Source organism: Rhamphochromis sp. 'chilingali' (genome assembly GCF_963969265.1).
Source record: "Rhamphochromis sp. 'chilingali' genome assembly, chromosome: 2".
NCBI lineage: Eukaryota > Metazoa > Chordata > Actinopteri > Cichliformes > Cichlidae > Rhamphochromis > Rhamphochromis sp. 'chilingali'.
In genome coordinates, this window is record NC_137930.1 from 44,806,654 (window position 1) to 44,828,281 (window position 21,628).

A 21,628-nucleotide genomic window follows, 5' to 3' on the forward strand; every position below is an offset into this window, starting at 1 on the left:
ATTGATCAGATGCATAACTCTAGACTTTCACTGTAAAAGAAAAGATGGCCTAAAAATAAAACAATTTTACAGAGATAATAATTCTGTATGGTTTTATACTCTGTATAATTTTCATGTACGTACATTTCCAGTGCATTCTGTTTTCAAAGTCATCGTGGACACTAATGGTAATACATTTAGCTACAGCACAACTCTTGCTCTTTAAACAGTGACTGAAATGTGTTTTCCGATATGCTCTTACGTCTAAAAACTTCAGCTTATTGCAGCTGTTCAATATAAACTTACCACAAACAGTAAAATTATTTCTTTGTTGCTTCTTGTTTATTCTTGTTATTCTTATACAGGAGAGCCTGTTTATTTCCCCTTACATGGTGCTACATTTGTCAGGAAAATGTGGGCTTCAGTATGTCAGCAACAAAACTCAGGTAGGCTGTTCAAATTCAAATTTTATTGGTCACACACACAACCATACACAGTATGACATGTGGAGAAATGCTTATTGCTGTCCAATGCCCAACCAGTAAATGACAGTAAGAACTGACAGTAAGATTTACAGATTACTACAAAATTTACAGATTTTAACTTACAGTAAATTCTTAGTAATTTACAGTAAAAATATGCAAATAACAGTTTACCAAAGAAATTATGAATAAAAATAAATTATAAATTTTAAGAAGTGTGCAAAAAAACAAACAAACAAACAGTGCGTTTGATGATGTGATGTGTGTGAGAGAGTCCAGTCCTACACCTGGTTCAGGATCCGAATAACCTGGGGAAAGAAGCTCCTCCTCATTCTCTCTGTTTTGGCCTTAAGGGAGCAAAAGCACTTCCCAGACCTCAACACTGAGAAGAGTCCATTGTTGGGATGCGAGAGGTCCATCATAATCTTCCTGGCTTTAGTCTTTCACCACTTGGTGTAGATGGACAGCAGGTCAGGAAGCTCTGATAGAATGATGCGTTCAGCTGAGCGCACCACTCTTTGCAGATCCGGTCAGTCCTGCTTGAGGCTGGATGCTGGCTGTGGTTTTTAAACGAGGCTCATTAAGGAGCCCAAAGTGTGCCAGGAAAATTTCCCTCACACCATTACATGACCAACAAGAATCATTTATACAAGCCAGGATGGATCTATGCTTTCATGTTGTGGTTTTTACACTAGCACCTTCTGTCACCACAGAAATTGACACTCACCAGACATGCATAATGGACCTTCCATGACCTTCCAAGCTATATAGTTTATGTCTTCCATATTTCCAACTATATCCATAATCACGTACTGTGTATGCTACCATTGTATATAGTATATTATCTTACTTTTTTTCATTGATTGTACTTAATTGTATTTTTGTATTTCCTTCATATATCTGTACCTGAGCTGAGGTGACGCAAAAATTTCCCCATTGTGGGATCAATAAAGTCTTGTCTTATCTTATCTTATCTTATCTTATCTTATCTTATCTTATCTTATCTTATCTTATCTTATCTTATCTTATCTTATCTTATCTTATCTTATCTTATCTTTTGGCAAGCCCATGTGTATGAGCCTCACTTTCCTGTTCTAAGTGAAAGGAGCGGTCCCTATGGTGCTTTGATGCTGTAGCCCATCTGCACCAAGTTTCTGTGTGTGTTGTGTTCAGAGATGTTCTTTTGGACACCTTGGTTGTAAGCAGTGGTTATTTGAATCACTGTGGTCTATATATGAGTGGTTCTAGCAGGCAGACCAAATTTAGAAGAGAGAGTCTTCATCCACAGATTTTATTATTGTAATCTATTATTCTATTTAAAAAGCAGTAGAGTACCATTACATGTTATGTAGCAGTCCAATGAATACCGTAGAACTTGTAATGAAAGAACTGTAAAAGAATTGCATTTTTAATCTACATTTTATTCAATGCATGCACATCTTTAATTTAAAAATATACAAAGATGAACGAATTTAACTGCTAAGAGTCATTTTTTTAAACTTTTATTACATTTGTATTACTTTCATATGAGCTGTTTTGTTGGGATACTAATTTTTAAAATCGAATTTAAATCAAGCAAAATCATAAATGGTAAATGGAAATTGTTCAGGCACAAGTTTTAGCTAGCTTTTGACTACAATCCCCAGGACGCCACCGGAGACTCCGTCATAGTCTTTAAACCAATAGTGGCGCATCTATGAGTCACGTGACACGCAGCGCAGCAGATTTGAATTATTTGTGAAATTCTCTGCTTCCACGTCGCTGTTTGAATGCGAAGCAAAAAAGATTTTTGAGGTTTCGGAGGAAATAGAGGTTTGTATTTTAACTTGAATAAAACATTTTCTCCATGGAAATTGTTGGACCATAAAATTATCGAAAATGAATCTTTAAATTGTGAGTTTTACGCTCTTGTCCGTTATTGTTTGACATAGGTGGATTGCTAAAGAGCTAACGTTAAAGTTAGCATGATAGTCAAAATGGTCGTTTCTAAATTCGCTGGTTTCACTGTTTGTCAGTGTTGGTGTAAAGTTGAATGTTTTTAGGCTATTGTGATAGTAAATCTTCACGTCTGATCTGTTTTCAGAGACGAACAAGCTTACGGATGGACTGTCGAGCTAACAGCGGTGAGTAAGCATTCAGTGACCGTCAGATATCGTACCGTGTGTTTTTAAGCGTTTCATCACTAATCACTTTGATTGTGTCTCAGTAGATGTGTTCTTTCTGCCTGATGAGAAGTTTGACTTTGATGTTTCTCTGTCGCCTGCCAGGTAAAAATCAAAGAGAGTTTCTATCGAGGTACTGCCAGGAGTTCAGTCACGCACTTTTCTTTTATTTCCGCATTTAAATTCCCACAACGTCCTCTGATTGTCCGGCTGCCAACATCCAGAAGACGTGTTTGACATGTGATCTTGCACTAATAAGGTTTACATGCAGGATTTGATCTGCAGCACAGTATAATAACGGACAATATGTAAGCTAATGAAAACTAAACTGAAATGAGCAAACCCACACAAAAAGTCAAATTGACAAAGTAATAAACTATTAACAAGAATATAAAACAACCATTAAAACTAATGAACAGTATAAAATTAGTAAAACAACATGTGTCCCAATAGTTCTGTTGTCTTCAACTGTAAATAAGTTTAAGTGAATGTCAACAACTTTTGCAAAACTCTGAACATCCTGAGGTATCTTAAAAGTCAGTTTTAACTGAGTAAAAACCATCAAGGAACTCCGCATTTTAACCCTCAACTGTAAAATGCGGATGGGTATTGTCATCACCCTGCTGGCCGGGCAGGATGGCAGTTGACGTGGACATGCAAGTTTCTCTAAGGATACCCTCAATACCATCACCCATTTTAGATGTAAGCTCTGTAATGTATCATATTAGACCTTGAGTTATTGGTTTAAAAAAAAAATCCCTCTAAAGTTTGTTTGGGCGTGTGATTTCTAATTCAAACTACTTAAGTGCATAATATATCTTAATAATTTAAAGCAAAATAAGTTTACTTTGGTTTTGCCTTTATAGCTCCAAATTTAATTTTAGTAATAACTTGAACTCTTTTTCTCTTCTTTTGTTATGTCGGCATGACACGATTGCTCCACATCACTCTTGCTTTATTTTAAGAAATGCTTTATTTTTTTTTAAAACTGTGTGTAGTCAGCTCCTTGATGTTTAAAGTTTAATTGCTGTGAACTGTTTGTTACTCTTGCTGTGACTTATGCACTAATGTCCTTGTGCTCTACAGCTCTAGGGGTGATGAAGCTGAAGATGAGGTGTTTGTTGGTCCAGTCAGTCATAAAGAGAAGTGTGTTTCCGTTAATGTGGCGTCTCCCCTCGAGAACCATAGCATAACCTGGAGCCCGCTGACGGGAGAACAGCTGGAGGCTGTGTGTCAGGAAGCCCACAGACTAGCAAGTCAGCTGCAGAGCACTGTGTCACACGATGAGAACAGAGACGCCACCAGTGTGACCATGGACACCATGACTGAGCAAGAGGAGTTTGTCGAGGATGCTGAGACCAGACTTGGTCTCCTTGCTCAGACCACCAGTGGAGTCAGCCCAAACAAACGACAGACCTTCTGTGTGCAGGACAGTCCACTGAAGCAGCTGCCGCCCGTCATCCAGCGCCAACTGCAGAGAGGCAGCGGCTCCAGCATCACTTCATCTATCCGCCCCACTATCACCCCAGCTTCGTCTACCCGCCCTACTTCAAAAAGCAGACTCAGCACCTGCAGCCCTGTGATCCAAGCCAAAGCTCAGCCCAGAACTGCACTTCGAGGGAAATCTGCACTAGGTGTTGCTGTTGTGCTGCCGAGCAAACCAACCATTCCAGTGACTTCCTGTTCAACCAACAAGAGCAGAGTGGAAAAGACCAAACTGCAACCACCCAACAGAGTAAGATTTGAGTTTTTAATTCACCCAGTATCGCTGTTTTCTGGAAGCAGCCTTTGACAGATACCTAATAGGCTTTCTCTGAATCAGTCTTCTCCGAACCCGCCTCTCCTCCCACACTTCCACTACATTTTCATGGCGGTGTGGAAGCGTGTCACATTAAAGGCTTCTCTGTATACCTTTGGCTCTGAGAAGAGAGCGCCGTTTCTGGATCATGTCTTCATATGTATTCCTCCTTGCATAATGTAACTTTGGATTTGGGACAGCAAATGGTTCCATAATTTCTGGAAGTGTTCCTGAGCCCGTGCAGTTTCCATGACAGAATCGTGGGTATTTGGGGTATTTTTAATGCCCGAAGAATACAAGCAGTATTTATTTTCTGCTTTATTCCTTGCATGGAAAATGTTTATGATTGATTTCTTTGTTGAACATGCTTTTAAAAAGCAACATTTAAAAAAAACAAAAGATTGTAAACATTTCCAATGAATTTCTTTAAAATGGATAAGGTGAATTTTCGAATAAGTACTTGACACCTTTAATACTTAAAGATACGAACTGAACACTCCTGTTCCTGTTTTAAAAAGCTTGTTGCTATATTTATACATTACCTTTTGTTTTAAAGAAACCATTCAATAGATGCAAGTGTGATGTTACAGTTACATAACAGATTAATAAATTTGTATTAAACCAGTTCATAACGTGATCCTTCCTAGAAAAACTTACAATCTTCTTAAGACTTATTAAAGTAGCAAAAATAAATAGATGAAACAGATTCCTAACCAGGAAGCAAATGTAATAAAATAAACAGAAACACAACCAGAACTGACTTTATATGAGCTTTTCTCCTTTTATTAAAATTTTTATTTTGTGTGTAGATAGTTTAGTAAGAAGTTGTTGGCTTAAAAGCGCCCTATCAACAGATTACAGATGATCTGTTACCTATTACCTGTTTCAGGCAGTGGGCAGTTGGAGGCAAAGCCCGTCTTCTTGTCCCCCTAAAAGGGCGGAGTCGTCTGAGGATTTGCTCTCAGATTCAGCGAGCGTGGCCTCTGACATCAGTGATAGCTCCCTCAACTCCAGTCTGTTGGGAAAACGCGCACTTCCTCGGCCAACCAAGGTAAAGGTAACTGTCTGCATGTTCAAATAGTTCAGTGCAGTGTTTTCGGATTGGGAAAAACATTTACGTTTACTTTGAGTGATATTTACCTGCTGACTTTATTTCTCACTTTGTAAATGAGGTTAACAAAAAACAATAATTATGGAGCTGAAGCGCTTTGATAGGAGTCATGTAGAAGCATCTGAGTCAAGCTTTTTATATTTCCCCCATTTTTTTTTTTTATAGCATAGCCTTTTTAACTATGAATCATTAAAAGAATAATGTGTGAAATCTCATCACTAGATGTCAGTAGATTGCATTCAAATGAATTTTGTTTTCTTACCCCTACCAATTCAAATGCATAATCCTAGCTATGGTGGCCTCTGTATGACAAGCAACTGTCATTGCCATTCAGATGTAGTGAGTAGGCTATCAGCTTACCTCTGCTGTCAATGTTTCCATGTCTGTTTACCCTGGAGGAGGCCATAAATAGTATAGCAATACTGCAACACCTCAGCAATACTGAGGTGAGTTTTTGAGGATATTTTTAAGCTTTGACTTCAGTTTAGGAAAAGGGGATGAGGTGGAGATGAGGGAGGAGAAGAGAGCAGGGGAGGAGGAGGAGAAAGTGATTATCCACATGTACAAATGTTAAATTGTCAGATATCGTGAAAGAGCCATTCAGGATTTTTAAATTAAAAGTAACTTAAAAGGGGTGTGGCCAGTCTATAGCCACATACATAAAACACGATTAGGAGGAACAGATGTCCACCTCGCCCACTGTAGTCATGATCAACATAGCAGCTTCCACAAACCAGTGCCCACTCCTCTATATTTTTAATGCATTTTACTATGAACACATCAATTTTTTTGAAAACTTAATTAAAATAATGGGCGGCACGGTGGTTAGCACTGTTGCCGCACAGCAAGAAGATCCTGAGTTCAATTCCAACATCAGGCCGGGGTCTTTCTGTGTGGAGTTTGCATGTTTTCCCCGTGTTTGCGTGGGTTCCCTCCGGGTACTCCGGCTTCCTCCCACCGTCCAAAGACATGCAGCTTGTGGGGATAGGTTAATTGGATAATCCAAATTGCCACTAGGTGTGAATGTGCGAGTGAATGTGAATGGTTGTCTGTCCCTGTGTGATGGCCCTGCGACAGTGGCGACCTGTCCAGGGTGTACCCCGCCTCTAGCCCTATGACAGCCGGGATAGGCTCCAGCGCCCCCCGCGACCCTGAAAAGGAGAAGCGGAAGCGAATGGATGGATGAATTAAAATAACATTGCTGTATTATTAACTAGAGATGGACTGATCCGATATTACGTATCGTATCGGTCTGATACTGACCTAAATTACTGGATTGGATATCGGAGAGAGATTTAAAAAAAAAAAAAAAAAAAAAAAAGTAATCCGATCCAAAGTATCACAAAATCACCTCACAAAACACGCTGCTTGGCGTAACCCAGCTCAGCGCATTGGAGCAGTATGTGTCACGTGATAGAGCGGCTGTTGTCTGCGAGACCTGTCGGTGGTCTGGTGGAGCATTTGGCGCCTCGCTACATGCTTCCAAACCGCAGCATTTCATCTCAGAGAAAACTATCCCAGAGAAGTAAAGTGTGTAAGTGCATCTCTGAATGTTTGCATAGTATTTCCACATTAAGCTTAACAACTGATATATGGAGCCACAGCTGGACTGGCCATCGAAGTTCCATATTGAGGCGAAAAGGAAGCAATTTGTCCCGTACTTCAGCTAGAATGGGGGGGGGGGAAAGGCACAAAAAAAGGCAGGAGTTATTCTGTCTTTGCTGCACAGCTGCCTCTTCTTCTCTCATTCTCTCCCCTCTCTCTCCTGTTGCTACTTCAATCATGAAACTGATCAATGATCAGCTGATCGGCTTTTCTGTCGCAAGTCCCGTCTTACTTGTTTATTTATCACCCACTTTGCACCAGAAAGAGGAAACCAGTGGATAAACAACAGCTGCACATTTAAGCTTGATCAGCTGTTGTTAAACTTGATTTAATATTACTTTCTAGTATCAGATGATGTTTGCTGGAGCCACAGCTGTAAAAGCTGCTGGTCATGATATCGGTTTGGATATGTGGTGAGAGGGAAACATGAAGATGAAACCAGGAGATGTCCTTACTGAATCATCAGAGCTGAACAGGTGATGGAGAAACAGGTTTACCTTTTAGGTGACATGAATGAGTTGAAGGGAAGTTATGAACTGTTTCTGAGAGATAAATAACACCAGGATCCTTTTTTACGTAGCTGACAGCTGGTGACTGCAGGGGTGGGTCTAGCAAAGTTTTGCCAGGGGGGCCAGGTGGGGCATTAACAAGGAAAGGGGGGTACAAAGAAATACTTTTCTTTGTTATTTCATTTAAAATGACTAACTTTTAATAAATAATTATCTGACCAAAGTGGTCATATGATTAAATGTATAGAAATCCATTATTGTATATAGTAACTATTAAATCTAATATACATCCTACTAAGCTATAGTATATCTTTCTTCTGTTGAAGAAAGATGTTGAATCTATATAAATATTGTAGAAAAATAATTGATTTCTGTGCATTTGTTTTACATGTGGATTAAATTAAAGTTGATTAAGCATTGTGAGGTGGAGGGTGGGGGGGTGGTTCTCTAATATTTTTGCTGGGAGTTGGCAACCCTATTAATTAGGTTGTTTAATATTTCTGCTAAGTACTCTTTAAGATACCAGAATAGGGAGGATGGTGCAGCTTTAAGTTTATTAGATTGATCAGTTTTGCTGAACTATAAAATATTTTGGGTGCAGTGTGTTTCTTGCATACAAGTATAACAGAATAGCTTTAGTGTTGTTGTTTTTTAAAACTTCAATATGAACTTGTACAAAATGCAACAACATATTTATAAAAAACAGTTTTATTGATTAAAAAAATACACTATATCGGCTTCATATCGTTATCGGCAGATATGCAAAGTTAAGATATCGGTATCGGACATAAAGTGATATTGTGCCATCTCTATTATTAACAGGACGTTTTTATGTTTGAGAATTATCGTAGGTCATTTTTAACAATTCAAAGGAAAGACCTTTAAAATACAAACTCACTGCAATGTCTGTAGAAGGTAAACAAAGGTTACGTCTGACCCATAGACTACATATAAAAGATAAACATAGATAAATATGTAAAATCATTCATTTGTTTTGGTCATGATTGTGTTTCCTTCCAGCAGAGTGGAGTGAGGAACCTGTCAGGTGGGAAAGCACAGCGTCTTCAGACCAGGAGAAAGAACACGTCCTCATCATCCTCCTCTGTATCCAGCTTCAACTCCAGCATCTCTCTTTCCCCGGCTAAAGGTATGCTCACTGCACAATGGTAACAGGAGCTACATGCTAGTACGTTTTTTTTTTTTAAATAAAAAGGGAATACTGTGAGATCTCATTTTTCCTCTAGTTTAATACAAAAGGTTAAGCTTTAAAATTTATGTTTTAATTATTATCATTAGCTCATGAAAATCTGAAATCGTCAAAAATTATTAGACGTTTATTATTATTATTATTATTATTATTATTATTATTATTATTAATAATAATAAACTTAATTGGGGAAAAAAGATTTTGAATCAGTCTGTGATGTGGAGGCTTTGGTGAAGCCCAGGTTTTTTTTATTGTAGCAGCTTTAAGCTTGTCTGAATTTTTGGGCTGACTGTTTCTCATCCTCTTAAATATCTCATAGACAGTCTGAGGTATTGTCGCAAGGAAGTTCAGGCTCCATCTGTTGGTGGTTTTGGCACTGTATGTAGGTCCTGCTGGAAAGAATATCTCCGTAAAGCTTTTTATCAGATGGAAGCATGAATTACTCTAAAATTCCCTGAATTGATATTGTAGTCACTAGAACACAGTGCAACAACACTAAAACAGAGAGACTGCAAAAGGTTAACATTTGATTTCAGACAACTTGCACTCTGAGTTTACATGTGGTGGGTACATCTGAATGCAGCATTTGAAGTAGGATGAGTGCTATAAATAGGCTTGTGGAGGGAGGTCCTCTAGGTCAGAGTAAATTGGAATGTAAACACAATAAGGTGTTCTCTCCAACTAGCTTAGATTGGTTCTGGTTGGTAGCTTGAAAATGATTTGATCTCTGTCCTGGATGAGTACGTGCGAAGGTTTTATTTGGATGATCGTTTAAAGATTTACTGTACAGCTAAATGGTTAAATATCTACCCTGTTTCACCATCTGTTGCTGCTCTCAGGCAAGGTGAAGTCTACTCTTAACGGGAATCTGAGCAGCTCCACTGGCCCAGCACCCCGCAAAGTGAACAGCCTCAGCAGGCCACGCAGGTCCACCATCTACAGTGCTGCAGAGTCGGTGTCCTCCACTGCCGCTGGCCGCCGCTCAATATCGACACAGGCCAAGAAGCTGTCTGAGGCGGAGAGTGGCAATGATGCCAAATCCACTCCTCACAAGAGCGCTGAAGCCACGCCCCCCAAAAGACCTGCCTCCAACCTCACCACCTCCACAAGTCGGCTGCAGAGCGGACCGAAGGCCAAATCTAAACCTGAGGCGGTGGTCCTACCTACACCAAGCACAGGAGGCAAAGGTGTTCACCATGCAAATGGTGAGAAAGTGATGATTAACTCTGAGATATTTGGACATGACAAATAATGGACTAACATCTAACTCATAAATTGAGTGAAACTGACCTTCTGTCTCGGGGTTAAAAAAAAATCCAGTTTTTGTTTTGTTTAGTTTTTTTTTTCCTTCCCTTTTTGATGGCTTTTGCTGAGTTACCATTGTTAATGTGGGCTTTTTTTCTTCACTGGTGACACTGATGGATCAGCGTGCTCTCAGTGGCAGTATAAATAGTTACATGGCTTTGGTGATGTTAGTTTTTTTGCAACAACCAGTGTAGTGACTATAAACCAGGCTTTGAAAGGGCTTCTTCCTTTCTAAGTGCTACTTGTAGGGGATTTACTGATTGATGGGGTTTTCTCTTTAATTTTGTCAGGTGTTTGCCTTGCAGTAATAACATGCATTGAGAAAACTGTTAATTTGATTTGAGTTCAAAGCAAGATTTTCAGCTTCAGTTTTTCACACTCTGACATGTCTGTCTCACTGTCTTTGTTTTGTCTTTAGATGTCTCAAAGGTGTTGAAGCCAAAGAGGCTGATGTCACTTAACGGCATGGACAGGTAGATGGCAGTACACATATAATTCCTGACACTGTTAAATCTCTGCTGGGTTCTATGTTCCTTCAGTGTTTGATCGAGATGTTGGAGCTGAATGTTATCTGACAGATCAGTGATACTGTAAACTCCTTCTCTTTTAGTCTTCCTCAAAAGCCATCTGCTGGTCCGCTAACACCTTCTGCTATCACATGCAAGTCACTGCAGATGAAGCCACGACGCCCCTCTGCCCTCCCCACTCCAGTTAGACGCAAGGCTTCACTCATTCCCTCTCCAACGCCCAAACCTCCAGCCCTCTCTGACTCTGTCCCCACCTCATATACCAAGCAGCACAGCTGTAGGTAAGATGCTAGAGGCTGCCTTCTAACTGGTCCTTTGCAGATCACCTGGTTGCTCCTTTGACTTCACATGCAGGTGTGTCATTCTTTATTTGTGTCTATATTTGTGTGTGCACAGCCCCACCCTCACCAATGCACAGGAGGAGGAGGAGCTTATTGATGCACCTGAAATTCAGCCCTTCTGTCTAGAGGATGATCCCCCTACCACCACACCCTCAAACAACCAACAGACTGACCAATCAGAGCCCATGGATCCTGGAGCACTGATTCTGGATGAATCAGTGCCCAATGAAAACCTGATTGAACCGGAGCTTAAAGAGGACAGCAACAGCAAGACACAGGAGGTCAGAGGTCACACAGTATACACCATAATAATACAACAGTTATAATCAGGGAAAAAAATTATTTGAACCCCAGCTGTTTTTGTGATTTTCCCCACTAGCAAAGAAATGATCCTTCTATAATTTCAATGGTAGGTTTATTTGAACAGTGAGAGAAAGAACAATAACAACAAAAATCCAGAAAAGTGCATTTCCAAAAAAATAATTAGCATTTTCATGAAGGACATAAGTATTTGATTTTTGCAAAACACACTTTAGTACTTGATGGCAGAACCTTTGTTGTAAAGCACATGGGTCAGACCTGTTTTGTAGTTGGCCACAAGTTTTGCACACATCTCAGGGGGGATTTTGTCCCACTCCTCTCTGCAGATCCTCTCAAAGTCATTAATGTTTCGTGGCTGATGTTTGGCAACTGGAACCTTCAGCTCCCTCCATAGATTTTCTGTGGGAGTAAGACCTGGGGACTGACTAGGCCACTCCAAGACCTTAACACGCTTCTTCTTTAGCCAAAGTTTCCTCCACATGTTCAGGTTCCAGCGCATAACAGGAACAAGCACTGGTACTCTGGTTATATCACCATATGAGCTCAAAGGGTTAAACTACACAAGTCTCCTTTTTTGCTTTAATACCAGGTTATCTTCTATTATCGACTCCTTTGAGGTTAAAATGATTTGGAGCCTGACAGATGACCAGATGATTCAGATGCTCTGTAGCTGTATAAGTTGCTTCATAATGGTTTAGAAAACAACAAAAATTATAATGAATTGTTGCCACACACTCAAAGTTCATTGCATCTCTTGCATCTTCACTTGTTCAGTCTGATCTGCTGGAGCTGCAGAGCAACTTCAGAGATGATCATCTCACACTCAGTTTTTTTGCTCAGGTTCTCCTTTTGGATCTTCCACCACCCACCCTGCCTCCTCAAGAGAAGCTGCTCATTGACTTGACCAACACCCCTGACTTCATCCGGACCAATAATAAGACTTGCAGTGCAGCTCAGGTAACTTTCACCTCATCTGGGGATAACACCCAAGTCCTTTTTAGAATCTATCAGTCTATTTAAATTTGTTCATATACCCATTAAGAATTATTGGGATATTTTAATTGGAATTTTAAGAGAGTAGTTAATGGTGCTTTCAGTTATTGTTTGAATGCTCACTTTTCCCACCGACTATTATTAATTTTTTAACCTGTGATCAGTGATATGCCACACACCTGTAAAGTGAAATACAGAATCATTTGTTTGTCACCAAATTTTCTCACCTTAACTGAAGAACACATTTATGACCTGTACCACATAGTAGACTCAATAATTTTTGAGAGAATTCCTGTAATGGCTACTTTCACCTGCCCTTAACTTCACCTGTCAAGTGACACTGTTAACCACGGTTAACTACACCACTGGATGTCTCAGCAATAATGCTCCAAAACACAAAGATAAATTAAGAGAGGCCCAGTTGAGTGACTACAGCTGGCGAAGGTGAAGAAATGTAATGGCTACAGCTGCCTTTTAAGACTATTTATCGATCAAAGCAGCCATGCCTTCAGTCCAATATCCAGGAAAGACAAACTCCACTAGATTTTTAGTTTTTGAATATGTAGTATTTTAACAGATTTGTGTTTCACTGTGATGCAGTTTGTTCGTTTGGTGCTTCAGATTTCAGTAACCTTGTACCCAAAGCAGCTCTGTAACTGTGCATTTGTTGTTTTCAGCTGATTGATTTGAGCTCTCCGCTTATCAAGTGGAGTCCTGAGGACAAGACTGAGAACAATGCTCCCCTCATCAACCTGTCCTTCTGATCGTCATCCTCCTTAAGTACTGGATCTGTGCACATTACTGAACCACCACCTCTCCGTCTTCAGAAACTCTAATAATCCAACTGATTCTGAGTTTTTAATCAGTGGAGTCTTTCCTACAGTGGAGTACACAAACATAAATGTTTTACATAAAATATTCTGAAATTGCTCAGGTGTCTCTACAACTAATTGTACTTTTATTTCTCTTGATTTTGCTGCTTATTGTTGGAATAAATCTTGTTAATGATGTTGTAAACACTCCAGTGATCCTGGCTTCCTGAAGTTCACTTGAAGAAGAAATATTTATATAATATGCATAGATAATAATATAGATCAACTTTACTATGTGTTCAAAGTCAGAGTTGCACTGCAGAAAAAGGACTTGTCAGCTGACTGGCAGAACATGGTTTTAGATATAAAAACAGGACAGTTTCATTATCAATGAGGAGGAATTCCTTGAAGTGACAAAGGTGTCACTCGACTGAGACCTGGAGACCTATGAAAGGGAGGTATATAAACATAACATATCTGCAATGCAGGGAATAAGTCGCTTCAATATTCATACACTATCAAAAGTCACTGGAGTTACCTGGTGTTTTATGTAAAAATCAGACAATGTTTGATTTAGGCTAAAATGTGTTTGTGTATGAGAAACGAATGAATCTCACTCATCTTTGCAGTGATGAAATGCAGGCTTCTGAAGAGTTTTTGCAACAATTGCAAGGCAGTAATTGTAGTTTATGGAGAACTGCGACTGTATCAAGATTCAGGGTAGTTGTGAAAATCTAAGATGTGATGAATAATTTCACAAGAAAAAAGAACAGGAAGTTCCAATGAAAACATCTATTGGAAAGTCAAAAGTTGATTTATCTAAGAAATGATGTAAACTGCAGCGTGTCTCAGGAGGTGTCACGATGCAGTTTAACCTATAAGCCGAATTCTACATGAATCACAACACTTGCAGGTAGAAGTGAGCAGAGCAAAGGACTACAACGTCAAGATGGACAGAGAAATTGCACTTGAAGCTTTGGGTGCAATTTGCAATGCCCAAATCACTTCTGTTCAAAAACAAAGAGCAGATGCTCACGATGGAGCTTTCCAAAGAGCAAGCTTTTCCTGCTCCGCTGCACCAACGCTGTCTGTCAAAACTCTCATTCATACAGTTGCAGATGGAAATCAAACCTGGTAAATATTGTAATATAAACTATTCTTAAGACTTGTGCTGATGTCATTCCTCCAAAAAGGTAACGTGAGTTTTTCAGTTTTTTTGTAGCAGTATATTTGAGTATAAGACTACAGACTCACAGTCAGGATGTAGATTCCAAAGCTCAAACAATTTTGACAACAATGTTGCAGTTTGGTTTGCAGAGAGCGAGAAAACATCCAGTGAAAGAGCAGCATTTCTTTTCTTTTGTTGATGGTCAGAAGGTTTATTCTGACCCTAATCTCAGCTGTCTTTCTCAACTTGCAGCCCGATGTCAAGAAACAACTTTGCCAGAATTCAACATGTTGTGCAAGATGAAGTCAAACAGAAACGTAACGGCTACATCTTCCTTTCAAGACCCTCAAAAATATTTTAGATGAGGGTTTTTTGAATATGTAGTATTTTAACAGATTTGTGTTTCACTGTGATGCAGTTTGTTCGTTTGGTGCTTCAGATTTCAGTAACCTTGTACCCAAAGCAGCTCTGTAACTGTGCATTTGTTGTTTTCAGCTGATTGATTTGAGCTCTCCGCTTATCAAGTGGAGTCCTGAGGACAAGACTGAGAACAATGCTCCCCTCATCAACCTGTCCTTCTGATCGTCATCCTCCTTAAGTACTGGATCTGTGCACATTACTGAACCACCACCTCTCCGTCTTCAGAAACTCTAATAATCCAACTGATTCTGAGTTTTTAATCAGTGGAGTCTTTCCTACAGTGGAGTACACAAACATAAATGTTTTACATGAAATATTCTGAAATTGCTCAGGTGTCTCTACAACTAATTGTACTTTTATTTCTCTTGATTTTGCTGCTTATTGTTGGAATAAATCTTGTTAATGATGTTGTAAACACTCCAGTGATCCTGGCTTCCTGAAGTTCACTTGAAGAAGAAATATTTATATAATATGCATAGATAATAATATAGATCAACTTTACTATGTGTTCAAAGTCAGAGTTGCACTGCAGAAAAAGGACTTGTCAGCTGACTGGCAGAACATGGTTTTAGATATAAAAACAGGACAGTTTCATTATCAATGAGGAGGAATTCCTTGAAGTGACAAAGGTGTCACTCAACTGAGACCTGGAGACCTATGAAAGGGAGGTATATAAACATAACATATCTGCAATGCAGGGAATAAGTCGCTTCAATATTCATACACTGGAGTACACAAACATAAATGTTTTACATAAAATATTCTGAAATTGCTCAAGGGTCTCTACAACTAATTGTACTTTTATTTCTCTTGATTTTGCTGCTTATTGTTGGAATAAATCCCTTCAGTATTCATACACTATCGAAATTCACGAGGTACTTCATGAGGTAGTCACCTGGAAAGGTTTTCCAACAGACTTGAATGAGTTCCCAGAGATGTTGAGCACTTGCTGGCCATTTTGCCTTCACTCTGTGGTCCATCTCAGCTCAAACCATATCCATTGGGTTCAGGTGAGGTGACTGTGGAGGCCAGGCCATCTAGCACAGCACTCCATCCCTCACACAGCCTGGAGGTGTGTTTATGGTCATTGTCCTGTTGAAAAATAAATGATGGTCCATCTAAACCAAACCAGATGGGATCAATCAATCAATCAATCTTTATTTATAAAGCACTTTTCATACAAAAAATGTAGCACAAAGTGCTTTACATAGTTAAAAGCAGCCCACCCCACCCTCCAACTCACTCCCCACACTCTCATTAACATAAATGATGTGAATACACACATATCTCACCCCCCACCCCACCCACACACACACACACACACTTAAAGAGTAAAAATTGGGCTGGGTTCACATGAGCCAAGTGAGGAAACACTATAACAGGGAGCCGTCTGCACCGGGAGCCGGTCACAGACCGCAGCCTCCAGGCTGGGCACACAGCAGGAGGGAGGCAAAGGAGCCCCCCAGCCAGGCTGAGAGGACCCCCAGAGACCCAGCAGCCACGGTCGATCACAGCCCCGGTGCAGAGAGCGCCCTCCGAGGAAACACTGGAGATATGACACAATAGGCTATATACAGGGTAAAATGATAAAATAAATAAGAACAGGATACAATATAAATATAAATAGAGTAAGAAGATTAAAAATGGATAAGAATAAAATCAATAAATATTAGGTAAAGTCTAAATTAATAATAAAATAACAAGATAGAATAAATAAGTATAAAATAAATAAACGCTAAGTAAAAGCTAAATTAAAAAGGTGGGTCTTGAGCCTGTTCTTAAAAACATGTACGTTCTCTGCGGCCCTGAGCTCCTCCGGCAGGCTGTTCCACAGACGAGGACCATACCACTGAAAAGCTGCCTCTCCGTGAGTATGTGTCCTGACTTTAGGGACAATCAAAAGGCCAGTACCAGAGGACCTCAGGGTCCGCGAGGGTTCGTATGGTAAAAGCAGATCTGAGAGATAAGAAGGCCCAAGACCATTAAGACATTTAAAAACCAATAAAAGAACCTTAAAATCGATCCTGAAACACACGGGGAGCCAGTGCAGCGATTCTAAAACCGGTGTAATGTGGGCCCGCCCTCTGGTCTTCGTCAGCACACGAGCTGCTGAGTTTTGCAAAAGTTGTAAAGTTGAAATATTCTTCTTAGGAAGACCAGAGAGCAGGGCGTTACAGTAATCAATGCGACTGGTAATAAAAGCATGCATCAGCATCTCTGTGTTGGCCCGAGAGAGAATAGGGCGGACTCTGGCTATATTTTTTAGATGATAAAATCCAATTTTGGTTACATGTTTAATATGTGGGATAAAACCAAGCTCAGAGTCAAAAATAACACCCAGGTTTTTCACTTGTAGCAAAGGACATAGTGAAAATGCCTCTAATTTAGACAAGAGTTTCTCTCTCTGAGCCTCGGGACCGACGATTAAAACTTCAGTTTTGTCCTGGTTAAGCTGTAAAAAGTTTTCTGCCATCCAAGATCTTATATTTAAAATACAGTTTAAAAAATGGCATGTCGCTGCAGGATCTATTTGTCCATAAATGCCTGATTCACACAGTCTTCTCTGAACAGTTGATGTAGAGATGAGTCTGCTACTGGAACTCTGTGACATTTATCTGGGCTCTAATCTGAGGTGCTGCTAACTTGTGATTTCTGAGGCTGGTGACTCACATGAATTTATCCTCAGCACAGAGGTCGTCCTTTCCTGGGGTGGTCCTCATGTGAGCCAGTTTCATCATAGCGCATGATGGTTTTTGCAGCTGAACTTGGGGACAGATGACCTTCAGTTCTTAAAATATTGATGCACTGTTGTTTGTCTTTACTTAGCTGATTGGTTCTTGCCATTATATGAATTCTAACAGTTGTCATACATCATGAAGCTTATTGAGAGATGGCCAAGGGTTTGCAGCGCTGTCAACAAAGCTAAGGGTGACTACTTTCAGGAATCTGAGACAAAAAAACATAAAACATATTTAGAGTTATTTATCCTTTTTTTTTTCTTTGCTCCATAATTCCATATATCTAGTTTTGTACATTTAATGTCTTCAGTTTGTATCTACAATGTAGAAAGTAGTAAAAATAAAGAAAAAACATTAAATGAGAGTGTGTACATGAGAGGACACCCTACCATGTAATTCATCTAGTGATGTGGGGCCACAGATGTTGACATAGGGAAGTGAGACACACATGAACAAAGGATTCTACCTGTTCTGGGCACACACTTACAAATGTGACATCTTTCTTCTACTGTTTCCATTGGTAACTATATTTGGGGAACTCAAAGCACTGTAATTTAAGTAAAATACCATGGAAAGTACTCCAGAAGTTGCAGGCTGTAATTGATGCCACTGAATTTTTGTTGAACATAAATCTGCAATTGCAAGAAGTAGTGTCAACAGACCACAGGAAGGGGGAAGTTTGGCCACAGGGTGAGAAAAATATGTACATCCTTTTTCACTTTAATTCAGTTTGTACAGAGCAAAAAATTCCAGAAGAAGTTCAACTGTCCTTTTCTTTTTGTGAAGGTCAAAAAGTCAAGAAAAGTCAGAGCACGAGAAGTAGGCAAAAGCCAAGGGACGCTTGGACCTTTATTTTATCCCCCTGCCCTCTTATCATTTATCATCCACTCCAAAAAAACAAGTTTCCTCCTTTTTAAAAAAATAAATAAACAAGAGCTAATTCTTGCAGGCTTGCTGAATCCAACTTCTGCAAATGAAACCGAGGTTACTGAATAATTGTAATAATGGTATTTTGTTTTTAAAATGGTAAACTGTGACTGTACTAAGATTCAGGGTGTGGATGCAGTTGTGAAAGTCTAAGAGATGATGAATAATTTTGCAACTGGAAAAAAGAGAAGAACAGAAAGTTCCAATGAAAACACACCTATTGGAAGGTCAAAAAGTCAAAAGTTGATTTATCTAAGAAATTATGCAAACTGGGTTTACGTCATAAACAGTGTAACATATAAGCCCAATTCTGCACGAGCCACAACACTTGCAGGTAGAAGTGAGCAGAGCAAAGGACTACAACATCAAGACAACATCAAGATGGACAGAGAAATTGCACTTGAAGCTTTGGGTGCAGTTTGCAATGCCCAGATCATTTCTGTTCAAAACCAAAGAGCAGGAGGTCACGCTGGAGTTTTCCAAAGAGCAAGCTTTCCTGGCTCAGCAGCACCAACGCTGTCTATAAACAGTCTCATTTGTGCAATCGCAGATGGAGATCAAACCTGGTAAATATTGTAATATTATAAACTATTCTTAAGACTTGCGCTGATGTCATTCCTCAAAAAGGGAACGGGAAGAGTTCTCAAATTTTTTTTGTAGCAGTATATTATATTGGAGTAATGGTGCAACATGGTGGCACAGTGGTTAGCACTGTTGCCTCACAGCAAGAAGGTCAATTCCACCATTTGGGGTCCTTCTGTGTGCATGTTCTCCCCATGTTCTACTTTGGCTTCCTCCCACTATCCAAAGACCTGCAGTTAGTGGGCATAGGTTAACTGGAAACTCTAAATTGCCCTAAGGCAGCTGGGATAGGCTCCAGCACCCCCCTCCACAAAACACTGAAAAGGATAAGAGGATGGATGGGATATTATATTGAGATTCACAGTCAGGATGTAGTTTCTAAAGCTCAAAGAATTTTGACAACAATGTTGCAGTTTGGTTTGCAGAGAGTGAGAAAACATCCAGTGAAAGAGCAGCATTTCTTTTCTTTTGTTGATGGTCAGGTTTATTCAGACCCTAATCTCAGCTGTCTTTCTCAACTTGCAGCCCAGTGTCAAGAAACAACTTTGCCAGAATTCAACGTGTTCTGCAAGATGGAGGGCAATGTTCAGGCTCTGACACCTGTTTTCGAACTGCACCACAAGAAAGGTGTTTCATCATCGATGAGAGCGAATTCTTTGATCCAACATTTGACTACGATTTCTCTGGTCTCCAAGACACAGAGACCTATTACAGAGGCGGAGAGGTGTATGAACGACCAAGTGGTTGGTACCGTTTTGCCCTCAAGGTAAATTTGTCTTTGAATTGAGATCAGCATCAACCATTTTATTCATGCTCATTACTTAGAGTCTAAGCTGCTTTAATTGATCTTTAAGCCGGGCTGTAGAGCACAAATTCAATGACATCCCAGTAAAATACTTTTTGGGCTTCAGATATTTGCAATCATTAGAAAGTTGAAACTTCTGGTTCCCTGAATTTCCTTCCAGCTCATTTTCGAAACTAAACTAGAAGTTTATTAGTGTTCTCAACAATATTCTTCTTCATCAGTTTCTTGGAAATCAATAACTGCATTTAGTCCTCTCTTTTATGTCAAATACTAGGCCTTTTTTTTTTTAAACTACAGAAATAGAATTATAAGAAAACAATATAACAAATCATCTGTAAAGAATTTTCTGCAAAGATTTGGTCTCAACTCACACCTTAAAAAACTAATTTGACCTGATTGAATTAACTGTATGCAGTCTGTTACTTCCAGAGTGCTTTCCAGGTAGTGCACTGGAAATGAATTGACCTCAAAATAAAAATGTAGAGAGGTGAACAGTGTCAATGGAACTAGAACTGGGTTTGAAAAAGAATAGTTAAACAGTTATTTAGCATATTACATATCATATGTGTGTTATAAGCATAACTGGTACATCATGATGCTCTTAAGTTGTAGAAAATAAAAGACAGCCAAATATCTGACTCTCCCCATTCAAAGTAAGATCAATAGAATAGTTTGTCCCAAAGGTAAAGCACTTTGAAATGCTATATGTACAACATGCAGAAGCTCAGACTTTAATTGAAGATACAGTTTGCAGAGATGAACTATGGACTGTCTGAAACAAATACAGGTCCAGATACACCTGCATCACCTCATATTTTGTCACAGGTCCTGAATAAGTATGATGGAAATACATGGCTGGGAACTCGGTACCGAAGCACTGCGTCAGTGCCAGGGGAGTGGCCTGTGTCCTACCATGGGACATCTAAGGAAGGAGCTGGGGGCATCATCGAAGGATTCTACAAGGTTTGATTATGTTATCATCACAACCCATTATTTTACCCAGTACAATTGCTTTACAGTAACATTTTATATGATGTATAATTGTGATATTTAATATTTTGAAATTGCATGGAATGCCACCAACTGTCCCACTTTATGTATATTCCTGGTCTCTTATTCCACATGCTGAGATGCTGAGACTGTGTCCCATGCAGCACTTCAGTTTTCTAAAGTCTGGATTTTATCCCAGGGTTGAGAAAAGAGTCAAAAAGAGAGTTGAATGGTTTTGTCACATGTCAAGTCACAAGCTATGAAAATCTCAGCACAACACAAAGAAAAGGAAATGCAGTAAATAGCAGTTATGTGACTGTGAGAGGACGCCTGCATGTCTAGGACCTCAGGAGCAAACTGTAGCTGTACTTATACTTGTTGAGCATTGTTGAGCAAAAGTGTTGAGAAGGCTTTTTCCTATGAATAATGTCAAAAACCTGTAAGCTGCAGGTTTTTGTATATTTATTTATTTATTGTTATTTATCTCTGTCAGAATATTTTTCCATAGCATGTCCATTGTTATGGCACATAAACGTATTTATGCCACACAAGAGCTGCTCACCCTTTAAGCCACTTCAGTGCTCTTTTTGTCCTATTTCCATATTAGGCCTGTATTTAATGTATCAGTATTTAATAATATAACATATATATATCTTACTTTTATTTAACAGCCAGGTCCAGGTCAGACCTATGGCAGAGGGATTTACTCTACCCCTTACGTCAATGAAGCTGTCTCTTATGCCAAAACCTTCACTTGTCAAAAGAATGGCAAGCAATACAAAGTGATTCTGCAAAATCGGATCAACCCAGAGTACAGGCAGAAACACAACAACGATAAGTACTGGC

General features: G+C 39.5%; 1 protein-coding gene across 8 annotated transcripts; it reads left to right on the forward strand.

Moving 5' to 3' along the window:
• The first annotated feature begins 2,154 nt into the window (after positions 1–2,154).
• gtse1 (G-2 and S-phase expressed 1) lies at positions 2,155–13,269 on the forward strand. Of its 8 annotated transcripts, none has more exons than XM_080875873.1 (12): positions 2,155–2,273; positions 2,545–2,584; positions 2,671–2,728; positions 3,710–4,358; positions 5,311–5,472; positions 8,667–8,793; positions 9,693–10,058; positions 10,577–10,631; positions 10,769–10,966; positions 11,082–11,307; positions 12,188–12,304; positions 13,018–13,269. In XM_080875873.1, exons 2-12 carry the CDS (start codon positions 2,563–2,565, stop codon positions 13,102–13,104), a joined length of 2,067 nt encoding a protein of 688 aa, XP_080731999.1. In that variant the 5' UTR covers positions 2,155–2,273; positions 2,545–2,562; the 3' UTR covers positions 13,105–13,269. The 8 variants fall into 8 exon arrangements, with proteins under 8 accessions (XP_080731999.1, XP_080732002.1, XP_080732000.1 ...); XM_080875876.1 differs by having other exon boundaries at positions 8,670–8,793; XM_080875874.1 differs by lacking the exon at positions 2,671–2,728 and adding an exon at positions 2,729–2,756 and having other exon boundaries at positions 5,311–5,478.
• Positions 13,270–21,628: the final 8,359 nt, after the last annotated feature.